Source organism: Halyomorpha halys, unplaced genomic scaffold, assembly GCF_000696795.3.
Source record: "Halyomorpha halys isolate HHAL.00 unplaced genomic scaffold, Hhal_1.1 Scaffold453.1, whole genome shotgun sequence".
NCBI classification, from domain to species: Eukaryota; Metazoa; Arthropoda; class Insecta; order Hemiptera; family Pentatomidae; genus Halyomorpha; species Halyomorpha halys.
The window spans coordinates 1,052,276-1,067,003 of NW_027107553.1; the positions used below are offsets into that span (position 1 = coordinate 1,052,276).

At 33.4% G+C, this 14,728-nt stretch overlaps 1 protein-coding gene across 7 annotated transcripts in view; it reads right to left on the reverse strand.

The window, feature by feature from the left end:
• Positions 1 to 14,728, reverse strand: part of LOC106682960 (androglobin) — a 95,064-nt gene that overhangs the window by 4,870 nt on the left and 75,466 nt on the right. For 6 of the 7 annotated variants that reach the window (XM_014424127.2, XM_067045933.1, XM_024358257.2 and 3 more), the window contains 2 exons: positions 4,496 to 4,658; positions 1,702 to 2,276 (listed from right to left, as the gene is read on the reverse strand). In XM_014424127.2, coding sequence (XP_014279613.1) covers positions 1,702 to 2,276; positions 4,496 to 4,658 — 738 coding nt within the window. Of the gene's footprint in view, positions 1 to 1,701; positions 2,277 to 4,495; positions 4,659 to 14,728 lie in introns of those variants that run through there. The other variant, XM_014424130.3, reaches the window with a different exon arrangement.

Genomic DNA, 14,728 nt, shown 5'->3' on the forward strand with positions numbered 1-14,728 from the left:
TAAAGTTCTTAAATTTGAACCCAAATTATCTTTTATATATTTGAAAAAAGTTTAAAAACTATTCAGATTTTATTTATTTTATTTTTTATATTTTTTAAAATTATTACAATATATTATATAATTAATATATAACAAATCTACTTAAATCCTAAGTTGAGCAAATAACCAATATAAATCTATACTGCTAAACCTACGAAGGATCAGGGGTTCAGTAACTTTTAAGGAGTACTGTTTTAATGATTGTTACTAGACCAACAATTGTGCAAAATGATTTGGTCAGAATCATGCTCAAACAATACATTTTTCACAAATTAAGGGTATCCACTTTATGAGGCTGGGTGGACTTCAGAGGGCTGCCAAACCCACAGGGTTGTAAAAATAACAGTATAATTAATTATCTGACACAGCCCTATTGGGACCTATATCCTTAGACTTTTTAGCACAATACCTTACCACTGATCCACCCTGCTCCTTTTTTATGTTCCTTTTTCTTTTATTTGTTATTTTTATCATGGTTACAATGGTAATATTTTATTAAAAGGTTGCTATGCAAACATTCCCATAATAAACATATCTGACTACGAATTTTTATTAATTCTATATTAATGCATTAAATGATAAAATAAAATTGCAATTTAATGATTTGAATTAATTATTAAGTTATTCCAGGCATATTTGAACATAGGAGAAAACATTATTTATTTATAAAAAAAAATATAATTTCTTATATAAATAAAAACAACTTAAAATTTAAGAGATAAAATTTAAATATAAATTAAATGTTAAATCATACAATATAAAATCTTCATTGATGTCATAAATACGTAGTTGTTAGATCTTGATTGAAGTTCACTTCTGGACGAGATGACTTATTTAAAATAATTCCTCATAGATATTTCTGCCTCAGAACTGTACTTAAATTGACTTCAAATATTTTATGTTCAAATACTATCACAGTTACTTTGATCATGATCATGTTTAATATACTTTACTGTTTAATCATATTGTTTATTTATCGTAATTATTAAAAATAACTAGCACTAGATTTTAATGCAAATAATTTTCTCTAGTGAGACTGCACAATTCGGTGGCTTCTAAGAAAGAACTGCATGATCTCTTCTTCCTATACCTCATACTGGTTTAAAATTGAAATAAATGAAAGATTTTTTTATCACTTGTTCTTTTATGTAAAAAAAATATTACTGATCTCTAATAACAAGTGCACAGTGATCAGTGTTTGTTTTATCTAGACTGCACTGTTTCAGTCTCTTAACAATAATTATTCTGATGTTCAATTATTTAAATTTATAATCGAAACACTAAAAATAATCATTTCACCTAAAAATGATTAAATAAATATTATTCATCAACATAATGCATTAATGTGCTATTTAAATTATCAAATAATCTTATATTTGAAAAGAATTATTAATAAAGTGTAGTAAATAATTCTTAGTTCAGACTTGTGAAATAAATTTAACTTTTAACATATTTTTACATTTTGTTTTATTACTAAACTAACTATGTTTTTTCCACATTATTAATATTAACAAACTTTTTCTTATATTCATTATAAGAACTGCACTTTTAATTGTTCAATTTGAAATATCTCTGTTCATTGTTACAGTTAACATTTTTTTATTTTATTTGACAAGAAACTTAAAATATAACTAAAAAATATACATATATGGAATAGCTTACCATGTTTGGGATAAGCTTCATAAAAGTTGGTCTACCTTCAAAAGGTAAACTGTAACACTTGATTAAAGCATTAGTCATAACAGGTGAAGGTGGACATTTTGTGATTATTTCCTTTGCGTTTTTACTATCTTTAGATATAAAACTGGAACATGACAAATCATCCTGGAATATAATATTTTCAAGTTTTTTTTTTGTTTTGGCAAGTACTTTATGAATCAATAAATCTTGTGATCTTTTTGGATTTTCACTTTCTACTAATAATTTTTTTTGTGATACTTTGGTAGCTGATTCCAATGATTTTTTATTTTCACTATCTTTTTCATCCGGTTTTGGAAGACCATCAGGTTTCAAAAAGCAATAATTTGATTTATTTTCTAAATCTGGGTATAATTTGGAAGCACCATCATGACACAGTGACCCTAATACATTTGAGGATAAATGTGCTGGGTAAGTAAAATGTTTATTTGGAGTTCTTATGGTATAGTCGCTATCGTTTCTGTCCAAGTTAGAATGTAATTCTTCATTAGATGGAAAATTCTCCTCTGAAAAGTCTGATATAGAAATATTTTCTGGATCTATAACAAAAACAAAATACAAAATTACTCGATTGGACACATACTCATATTATATGACTATAGTACATAGCCATACTTAAAATGTATAATTTTCTCCAGTAACTAATAATAATTATAATATAAAAAATAAAAGGGATTATATTATGTTGTAATCTTCAATTAGTGGGAAAATTTTAATCCATTTATCAATCTATTTAGCTTATTTTTATTTTAGAATCGTGTATTTTATTAAAAGAAACTTTCTGGAAATTGAATAAACTTTTAAATGAACAAACGTTTTGTATTTAATTTCCTATACAATCTGGGTGCCAAAAAAGTCTGTATTTTTTACATTTATATAAAGAAATTGAAGATATGAGTAGATAAAGGTGTCATGTTACAAACATATGAATTTGAGAAAAATTAAATTTAATGTTTATTTATTCATATTTTAGACAAGTAAACTCAATTTTCCACAACTGAAAACCCTAATTTCACTAAAGACTAAAATTTAAGATTTAGAAAAATTTAACTGGATTATTTGAAATATTCTTTCACCCAAAAATACAAATTGTTTTTCAAAAATGTCACGGAGTAGCTTAATCTACTCATATCTGCAATTAATAGTTTATAATCCTTTGTTTACTCCTCAAAATGTAGACCATTTTTTCCATATCTTGATCTCATCTTTGAGCCAAAAATTTCAATTCAAAATCAGACATACTTTTAATCTCATGTCTCCCTAATAATCACCATTTTTTTTTTAATTATGCCATTTTTCAATAGATTTGAAATCTTTGATTAATAATCAGTTTTTTAAAACTTGTTTTTCTCAAAATTATCCCAGAAATAAAAGACAGAAATTGGAACATCTGTTTGCTCCTAAACAGTCACCATGGCTGTCGTTGACCTCTCATCTCTCCACTTTTCACAGTAAAATCTGCTTTGATTTTGTATTTATGATTTTTCATTATGTTTGATGTATTTTCATTATGTATACCATTATTTTTTCCATCTTCTAAACATTAAATCCCCTTGAATATTATGAAAACTAAAAGTGATTTACTTATTTGCCAAAATTGACCTCAGAAATGTATACCATAGAGGACATTTAAAAATTCAGAGCTGAATCTGTGTACTAGCAAAATCACAAATTAATTTGTGAAAAAAGAAAAGTTTATGTATAACTATAATTATTTTCCAGAAAAGGAGGGTTGAAAATCACATGTTACATTTTCACGATGCAATCACCACAGTCTACACTGCCGAAAACTTCAGATATAGGTTTACATATTGATCCAACAATAAATTACTTCTTCAAATTTCTTTTTCCTGAAGGTTGTATAGTTTATGCATTTTTACTTAAGTTGTAAATGAACTTTATTTATTTTGGTTCATACCTTATGTTCAAATGTTTTAGGCTTCCTACATTATCTTTAAAAACCTTGCTTCTTCACATTAATTTCAGACACATCAACAACTTATAATATTTTCTTTATCCATAATAATCTATAAATATTTTGTCATAAAATTGCAAGTCTATTAAAATAATTTTACTTGGGAGTGTTGTAGAAAATAAATTTTATTTTTTTGATTTGTGGTTAAAATTGTTTGTTTGTAACCTAAACAATTTGTAAATAAAATTATGAATAAAGCATCACTGTTGATGGCAACATTGCTTCGGATAATGGGACAACAATCTTTCCTTTTTTGAGGTCTCTTAGCGGTTGGCATTCGTTAGAGAAATATGTACTCTTTGCCTTTTGTTAGAAAACCCTCTCTGATCCATAACACAGAATGGAGCCAAAAATATTTGCATGAATAGGATGAAGAAAGAACATAACAATACAATGATATTAGTGTAAATAATATGGAAAAAGAAAGATTCCTGAAGATAGGAAATCTTGAAACTTTGAAAATAAGGATGTGAATATAAATAAAAGAAATATTGGAAAAAGTTACTTTTGTACATATATTTTTATAAACAAGACAATAACTGTATTCCCAAAATTAAATTTTACATGAGAGGAGTAATGCAAAATCTTTATAATCAATTGATCCAATCAAATTTTTAAAACTCCTGCAAGAGAGAGAAGTAAAATGTTCCATATATGTATATATAGTTGACCGTAAAAATTGATATATAAGAAGATGGTCAGAGTTGTAAACTATTTTTGTTTCTCCTTTGACTGCAACCCTGACCATATTCTTATATATAAAATGTAATCTACTCTTAATACCTAACTGAAATTTTAAGAAGTCATTCTTATAGACACTCAGAAAGTCTTTCCTTAAGCGCTGCCCCTTCTTCAACCTCTTCGGATTTTGTTCTTCCCAATATTCTTTGAGCTTTTGAAAATCTTCATATTCTATATAATCGTTATTAACAAATGCAGAATCATCCTGCAGAGAAAATGATCTTCAATGATTCATACATCACTCAAAATTTGTTTAGATTTCATTTGATTACTTAAAATAGAATGAAAGTAAATAAAATATGCATAAAATACAGTTTAGTACTGACAATTTGCTATACACAAACATTTAATGAGGGCAAAATATTGGGGTCTGATTTTTACAAATTAAAGTAAACTTAATGAACTTCTTGAGTAATCCTACAAAAGAAAACTATTGATCTTATATATTATTTCTTTTAAATTTTATATTATCATACTACAATCGATGTTAATTTAATTTTATTATTACCAGACTGTGGCAAGCCAAAAGGAGGGTAATGTAAAGAGGGTAACCCCCAAAAGGGGGCATGTCACATAACCTGCTCATTTTATAAGTGGTCTTTTGAACCAAATAACAACCAATTTTAAAATTGGATGTCTCAAATTACTCAGTAATATCACTGAGTGTTTTAAAACAATCTGAGCTCAAAATACTGAAAAAAATATTTTATTATATTTTTTAATCTCCTTAAATAACAGGGCTTCTAGTGGCCTTTCTGCATTAGTATCTATTCACTCTTTACTTAAGGGCCTCCTACTGGCTCAATATCGTCAATATATTGACAGTTTTAGAGGTATATTGTAGCAATAACACAGACAAGTGTGCTATACCTTTAAATAGGATGAGTTTGCCTGTAGGAGTGAGAACTGGCGCTCCCCCACCCTACCCCCTCTACCTCCTTCTCCCCTCCACACTTCAACAAATCTCTCCTACCAGGAACAAACCAAGAGGCACTCATAAACTTGGTAACACCGAATCAGTTCTGTATTGGGTATGTACTTTTGGTATAAACACTTTTTCCCTCCATTCTCAGACTCTTAAGTTATGAATACGGGAGGTTACTCGTTTCTTTAGGTTATTCTTTATCTTTATCTTTGACTGTTTCTTATTGATTTTTTTTACTTTGTAGGCAAATATATTGACAACTCTGTTCTGACTTGCTATTGTTAATTTTCTTGAAAGTCATAATGCTAATTTTCACGTTTATCAAATACCAGATCATAGAGCACAGCGGATAGTGATTAAACATCTTCACCACTCAACCCCAAAGGAATGCATAAAAGAGGATTTAGAAGCCTATGGATATAAAGTAAGCAATATAGCTGGTGTTTTGTCTTACAACAAGTCACCACTTCCAATGTTCTTCGTAGACATTGAACCGGATACATATTCAGTCATATATCTTTGATATAAAAAAGATATTTCATTGCCGCATTGAAGTTGAAAAACCTCGTAAAAAACGAGCTTTAGTCCAGTGCACTCGATGTCAAGCACTTGGCCATACCAAGACTTATTGCCGTCATCCTTATCTCTGTATCAGATGTGGGGAGAACCACGTATCAGGTGAGTGTGGAAAACCCCGCAACACTCCAGCAAAATGCGCCAACTGTGAAGGCTCTCACCCAGCGAACTACAAAGGTTGCTAGATCTTCAAGGAACTAAGAAACATCAGAGCTCAAACCCGTCAACATTCAGCATATCGACCTCAGCCTTCTCCAGCTCCAAGGATAGACGACCAACGAGCTTTTCCAATATTTCCACGTCATCAGATGGAGCCTAGATCAAGTTTTTCTCAGCGACCTGCTCAACATTGTTGGACTACTCAGTCTCCTCAGGCCAGACCGTCAGAAGAACCGTCTTCAGGCATGAGAGTTCAGGATCATTCATTTCAGGTATCACCCAATACTGATATGCCTATCCATTTAAATAATTTTGTTTCTGAGCTAAAGAGCCTATTCCAGCCCCTTTTAGCCATAATAAACAATCTCCAACAACTATCACAGTCGCTATGCTCTAAACATGGTCATTAAAAAACTAAATTTCACAATAGACAACATCTCAATATTGCCTTGGAATACAAACGGACTCTTACAGCACAAAAATGAACTAGAAATACTCTTACATGACAAACGTATTGATATGATATAGCACTGATTACAGAAACTCACCTAATCACCCGCTCACGACTTTTTATACGAGACTATTCAATCTACCAAACAGACCATCCCGATAATTGGAGCCACGGCGGAGCAGCAGTTATAATACGTACTAGTCTTAGGCATTATCCCTTGCCATCATATGCTACTCCCCATATACAAGCAGCTAATATCCTACTTCCATGTCAACATAAAAACATCACCATTTCCGCAGTATATTGTCCTCCTCGATTTTCTGTTACACCAGAACTTTTTCAAGACTATTTTTGTAACAAAAGGATTGGTTGATTGGAAACACTTTCAAAATCTTTTAAATGTACGGTTAACCATTCCTTTTTCGTTAAAGACTCCAACCGAAGTAGAAGATGCTGTTGAATTTCTCACTACTCAAGTACAACGAGCAGCTTATGAAGCATCCACAACTCCTCCAGCTAAAAAAGATCACATCCTTCCAGAATACCCTTCTTTTATTAGACAACTAATAATGGAAAAACGAAGAGCTCGAAAACGATGGCACCGAACACAACTCAATGCAGACAAAAAGGAATATAATTATCTTAACAATAGGCTGAAAACGGAATTACGTTGGTTTAAAGCCAAACAATTTGATAATTATATTTCTTCTTTAAATATTGAAGACGGAAGTTTGTGAAGATCAACCAGAAAACTTCTCCGAGAAAAGCACACTTCCTATCCATTGAAAATTACTCCAACTGCTGCCTATGATATCACAGATGAACAAAAAGAAGAACGATTTGGTGACTATATATCCTCTACCTTCAGACCTAACGCACACCTCTATAATCCACAACATGACTCCACAATTCTATCGTATTTAAATATACCTTTGCCACTTTTTCTGCCTCCAAAATCTTTCACTCCCAAAGAAGTACAAAAAGAAATCAGTAACCTACCAAAGCATAAGTCCACAGGTTATGACTTAATTGCGTCTGAAATCATGCAGCACTTTCCCCGAATTCGTATTCCTCACTGCACTCACTTTTCGATCCAGTGGAAATTCTCGATCATTATTATGATATTAAAACCAAACAAGCCATCTCATTTACCAACTTCATATAGACCAATCAGTCTCCTTCCAATTTTTGCTAAAACCTACGAAAAAATACTATATAAGAGGATACTACCTTTCATAGAGACAACCCTACCTCATCATCAATTCGGCTTCCGTCATCGCCATTCTACAACCCATCAACTTCGAGTCATACTTCATGGCTTCTGCTTTCGAAAAGAAACTAAATGTAACAGGTGCCTTCCTCGACGTACAACAAGCATTCGATAGAGTTTGGCATACAGAACTACTTAATAAACTGAAAAGAGTTCTTCCCAGCACCTACTATCTAATCCTAAAGTCTTATTTAGAAGAGAGATACTTCCGGATTCGACAGGGCTCATCACTATCCTCATATTTCGCAGAAGAAGCTGGAGTTCTGCAGGATCTATACTAGCGCCATTATTATACACTTTGTATTCCTCCGATTTACCCACAATGATACACACTCTCACGGCCACATATGCCGACGACACAGCAATTTTAGCCAAGCATGGCGACCCAGCACACGCCTCAGAACAGTTACAAATACACCTAGCTCACATCCATGAATGGTGTATCAAATGGAAAACATGGATAAACATTGAGAAATCAGTGCGAATAAATTTTACGCTCCGTCGTGGTCTATGTACTCCTGTTTTTCTAAACGAACGAAGTTTAACCCACAAGACACAGTAAAATACCTTGGATTGCCATTGGAAAAACGATTTACATGGACCTCCCACATAAAAATAACAAAACAAAAGCTAAACTTCCGACTAAAAACTAAATTATTATTTCATCTTTTAAATAAACGATCAAAATTACCACTTTCAGAAAAACTAAAGATTTATCCTTCTCAGACCAATTTGGACTTACAGTGCACAAATTTACGAATATGCCAAAAAAACTAACTTACTGAAACTGCAACAATTTCAATGAAAATTACTAAGACTGATCAGTAGCGCTCTCCCCTACATCAGTAACAAGAACTTCATAAAGACTTACAAACTCCCTACGTACAAACAACCATTAAATCATTATATAAACGGTTTCACGACACACTTCCAATACACACTAACCCTCTAATTTAAGGACTATCAACACGAGATTTACCAGATACGAGACGACGTTTACGAAGGAGCTGGAATAGGGACCTATTAAATTGATTTCTAAATTTCAACTTTAATGGAGAGACACCATTGGATGACCTTAACCTTCATGACATTTTTTTATTTTATTTTTTTCTCTCTCTCTCTACATCTCATTCGCTGGTTGTAAAAATACTTTTACAGTTGTGAATAAACTAAATAAAGTAAAAAAAAAAATAATAATAATCATTGTGTTCAGGAAAAAATGCCTCTTTTTTAAATTTAAAAATTGTTATCAAACAGTCAATGCAAAATTTTTCTAATTTTAATGTTTTAAAATGCAGTATATTGTCCTAGAATAGGATTAACTTATGATAAATACAGTAAATATATGGCTTTTCATAGCAGAGGAAACATGGATTAGATCACCTCAGCCTATGTTTTTATGAATTTAAATACGTTCATAATTACGTTTTTGGTTTGAGAGTAGTTTTCCCTCTACCCAGTTTACTTGTCATGGTAAACTTATAATCTTGCAATATTAATAAAAATAGTTTCAAAAAAACTAATACGAGGAATTTCTATTTGTAAAATTGCAGTATATCGAGGAAAGGAAAGGAAAGATTAGGAAATGAAGCCCAGTCAACTGAGTAGGTCTGTTCCAACAACCACTTCTGGGTATCCATAACTCTACGGAGCATGCGTAGTGCAGGATTTGGAAGGGAAAACCACCTTCTACAAATGCCACTTCCGTACAGACAGAAGTGGTTGTTAGAACAGACCTAGCCGAGAGAAGAGTAGGAGGGGGTTGGCGGGAGAACTTTTGCCGCTCCGCATCTCTCCCCTCCCTTATCCATAGGCAAACTCATCTTAGATGCACCACGTTTAATAATATTGGCCGTATAAGGTGGGCTTTATATTGTTATAATGTAATCAGTGACATTTGATTTCATTACCTTATGATAATTCCTAACAATCCTAAGATTTTAATGACAATCTTAGCCATGGTTTTTAAATAATAATTTAATCTTGGACTTTAAGGAATGTTAACGTTTAAAAACGTATTATCCATTACAAAGCGTATTGTTAAGGTTAAAATATTAAGTTAAATGCATGTATTAAAGTCAAGGAAGGTTTAATTTTTGTGATAAATACAACTGAAAACCAGTGCTGTCGATTCACTTGACCAAAAAGTACCATCTTACACAGTGTCTTGAAAATACCCATTTCACCCGACAAATACCGCCACTTTACCCGCACTTAGAGAATCGTTATAATTGTAGCTGTGTGATTTTTGTCGCATTAGACGTGATAGTTGATAGTACAAGTGATACAATGAAGCAATTGTCACCTTAACTATCACATCTATATACTCCTTGACAGTGAACATTCCTGCAGTTTTAGTTATTACGACAAAAGTTGCAGCCACTACCGTGGTGTAACTGTTTGATAGTTCAGTCATGACAGGTTACTGTCGCGACAGTATTGATGAACTGGGTCTGACGTGATAGCTGATAGTATAAATAATATCAGTGGACTAACAGTCCCGTTCACCATCACGTTTTACTGTTATATGTATACATCTTGGCAGTCTATTGTAACAACATATCAATCTTACCTAATGTAATGACGATAGGCGGGAAAACATCATTATAATGTATTGTCTTTTGGTTTAATTATTTCTGATCTCAAAATTAATTCGATTCAATGTTATTATTTACCTCAATAACAGTTATGGTGTTGGACGGTAACTCGAAGAAAAAATTATATTAGCCTCAGGTCCCAAAGATAATTCGTCCCGGACACCAAAAATGATTCCACCCCAGGCTCCAAAAACAAAGCGGGCCAAGGCCCAGAAATTATATTCATCCCATACCTCAAAAATAGATCAATCCCGGACCCCCCCCAAAAAATATATCATGGGCCCCAAATGATCTAGGCATGCTTATGTCCTTAAATTCAATTTCTAAGGAAAAATAATAACTTTTTAATAATAGAAAAAGTCTCTTATGATTAACTAAAAAATCTAGTCGAAGGACTAGTGTGACACTGCACCAGCACATATATATAATGTAAAGCCATTTTACTCGAAGTACTCGTAAATCGGCAGCACTGCTAAAACACGTTGTACTTTAACTTCATCGATTAAAATAACAAATTATTAAATTATTTCGATTCCTCAGTATATTTCATTCAAATGAAAGTAAGTAAAGGGTTCATAAACACGATTGAGGCATGGAAAAGGCTGTACGTGCCGACAAACTAGTTTAGAGAAAGACGAAAGAAATAAAAAGTAGCTGGCCACAATATTAGTTGTAAAATTATGAAAAAATTACAGTTGTTGAGAAATTTAATTTTAATATGCTCTACAACTTGAATTTTGTAGAAATTTAATTTCCTTGGCCTTAAACCCGATTTGTATGAGTAACTGTGAATGTGCCAGCAGAACCAGATAAAGAGCGATAAAAGTACCACGCTAATGTGATAGTTGTAGTGAATGTATCAAATCTGGAAAATGCTGAAAGTCACATAGCTTACATAAGAGAATCGATGTGTGTTTACGACTAAAATAACTGCAGTGAAAATGCCAGTTTTACCTACATGCACTTAAGAACAAACTCTCATTACCTACTCTAAATTTTGATCGGACGAAGTTGGTCCAATTTGGGGGATATTTTTAAGTTATGTAAGGGGGGATAATTACCTTGAAAATTCGGGCCTCCTCAACTTTGTAGGTATGTATAAATTTTTTTGTAAATCCTGCAGAAATTATTTTGGAACCAAAATCAAACCACTCGAAGTGATTGAAAAGCAGAATTTGGAATCAAACTAAACAGAAAAATTGTGGATATTCATAAAAATAATGTTCACAATCCATCACAAAATTTTTAAATTCATTTTAATTAATAATCAAAGTATCAAAAACATTACAAATGTATTATGGGACACATCATAATATATTTATGCAAAATTGAATTTTTATATCATCACACAGTTTTATATAACATTTACACAAAATTTTAATAATCAAGATTTTTTTAAAAGAAGTCTAGTTATTGAAGGTTCTTATTGTTGACCACCCAAGCAGTTTTTTTATAAAAACCAAAATACTAAAGCACTGGGAAGAAGTATTTCTTCTTCTCAGCAGATATTTTGCTGTGTAAATTAATCCTTGGTGTGGTTAACAGTGGTGTGTGTACTAAAAGAGATTTCAAGCTGACGTTTTTCTTTAAGATTTGGTGGTCAAAACGATACAAGGTTGGTCCTCAGTGGCAAGTATACGAGAGGCTTTCGCGATGTGAAGGTTTTTCAAGTCAATGAAATGATTAGCGACCAAGATCAATAAAATCTTGTTCCATAGGTACAGCAATGAATGGATTGTTGGCTCTACAGGTGCGAACAACATTTTGGGTGGTCATTGGACATTGCTTTACACTATTTTCGCCTCATCTTAATTATTCCACAATCGTGATCGCACGAATTCAAACAATGGCCGCTCACAAGGTATTTATTTGACTTAAAAGCTATCGAAGTACCATATTTACAAGAAGTGAATAATAGCCATTTGATTGTTATTTTACGCAGTGCAGTTGTCACACCACATCACAATTTTTTTTTTTGTATTAGATTCAAAAAGGAGTACTTAATAAAAGCAAAATGCGATTTCGTTTCCCCTCCCCTTGCTACCGATACCCTTGTAGTGACGCTATTTATCAGGGGGCGCCAGTACGAACACCGCTTTCGCTTCCCGCCAATACGAAGAGGTTCAGTTCGTTTCGTACTACCTGTTTTGTCTATCCATTTATTGTGTTAATTTATTCAGTAAAATGTAAGGATTTCTATAGTGTTTTATATGAACATGTAAATATTATTATAAATGTAAATATGTTGATTTATTAACTAAAATTAACAAAAAAGAATAAACTGAATCACAAAAAAATTAAGTTATTACAGGTGGTGCCTCTTGGAGCAGTAAATAAGGTGTATATTCTTCCGACTTATTATTCGATTTGAAGATTCTTATATAACTTGTCGTGGTTAATAATCTTCTTAACTATTCTGCTTGTCCAGAAGGCCTCGACAATTCGTATTCAGTTTATATAAAGGTAACGTAGTTGGTAAGGAATATGACTAGGTAGGATGAAACTAACGAGTGACACCCGTTATGTCTCGGAGGATGGTAACCTCGTCCTACCGGGTACTATTCCGATAAACACGAGGGAGGAATGCAGACCTGAAATGTAGATAAGTGACTATGACAGAGTCATACAGGAAGATGCCCTCGTCCTGCCTGGTACTATTCCGACAGAGGCGAAGGAGGTTTGTGGTGTGGTAGTGGGGCGCAGTATGTCTGAGTAGGGTGCATCCGTCCTCACTATTATGGTGGCCCTCCTTTGAGTTGTGGTAAGCCTGTTGTTGCCTGAGGGAGTCTTCTTCTGTTCCGCTAGCTTATTTTTCAGGGCTTCAGCAAGGTTATTCTTGTTTCACATTGTCTGAACGAAGCCACGTGGTCTTTAGAACAATTGGGACTGGTCCGAGGACAAACGCTGATGTAGTGGTCTTTTCCGCAACGTACGCATCGCCACAGTATTTCTTTGTGCGGCCGTATCGCTGGCATCTGAAGCACTGCGGTGGGCCACCCTCTTTCTTAGGTATGTATTTAGCAACCGTGAATGTACATTTGTTGTCGTGGCGAACTTTCTTCACATCTTCAATGGTTACCGTTGACGGTACTGATGATGACAATAGGAGAGAGGGGAGTCTTTTTTCCCTCTGCATCTGTGCGCAGAAGTCTTCGAACGTCCCTGGCACCCAATGGCCTGAATGCTTATCCCACATCTTGTATGAGTATTTCGACATCTAGATTTTTAATGACATATCGCGCTTCAGCGGTGCGTTTCCCTGATCTTTGTGCGTAGGTATGATGTTTAATATCAAGAGTTTTTAGGGCCGTTACAACACGTTGTCTCTCATCTAGTGTATGGGTGTATATGTGAATGCCGCCTATTGTGGACTTCAACAAGTAGTCACTTATTTTTAATTTATCTAAAAAGGTACGAGTTTCCTTTAATGTGTGGTCGGGAGCTAGTACGACAGGTGGAACTGGTCCCGGTTTGGTAGGGGGTTCACTTGTTGATTGGTCCTCAGTTGGTAGGTCTGATAGGTCCCAAAAGTGGTTACTGAGTTTTATGTTTGCTATATTATTTACACCGTTTACATTGTTTGTGATAGCATTTATCGGATTTACCACTTTAACTGTTTTTTACCGCTAGTGGTTTAGCTTCCGCTGCTACTTTCGGTTTACGTAACTGTTCCCCGGTCTGTTTTAACACTGAGTAGCTGAAGGCAAATTGTCACTTCTAACTGAAACTAGTTTTAACCTGACCTTTGTGTTGTTTTCTCGAGGAGCCAAGATATAAATCTACGACTGAAGCCGACAAAATTCGTATATATTAGACAGCGCTATCAAAAGATAAAAGGATCCACACTTTTCTCTCAGATTGTCTTCTTCCCCTCGAAGGGGAAAAGAAAGGGGAATACCTTAATTTTTTTTCCCAAACCCCTACAAAATTTTAGTGGCGTGTTTATAAACAATGTACTTTTTCCTTTTACTGTAGAACATCTACATTCTAAGGAGTATTTTGGAGTATATTATTTTTGTTGTCAGTATTAATAGAAGTGTATAATATGTTGAGGCACACATTATTTCTGAATTTAACAAACTTAAATCTAATAAAAACTTAATCCTAATACTACGTGACCTTACTTAGTGTGTTGCCAACGCACCGGAGGGGGGCAGGTGTTAACGTGTTGAATAACGGATTCGTACAGTACTGAAGTGAATCGAAAATTTTGATGTGTCGTCGCTTGTTGAACTCCGGTACAGTTGGCAGCTTCGGTGCCCTCTTCCTCCTCCACGATGTTGTGCGTACGATTTTC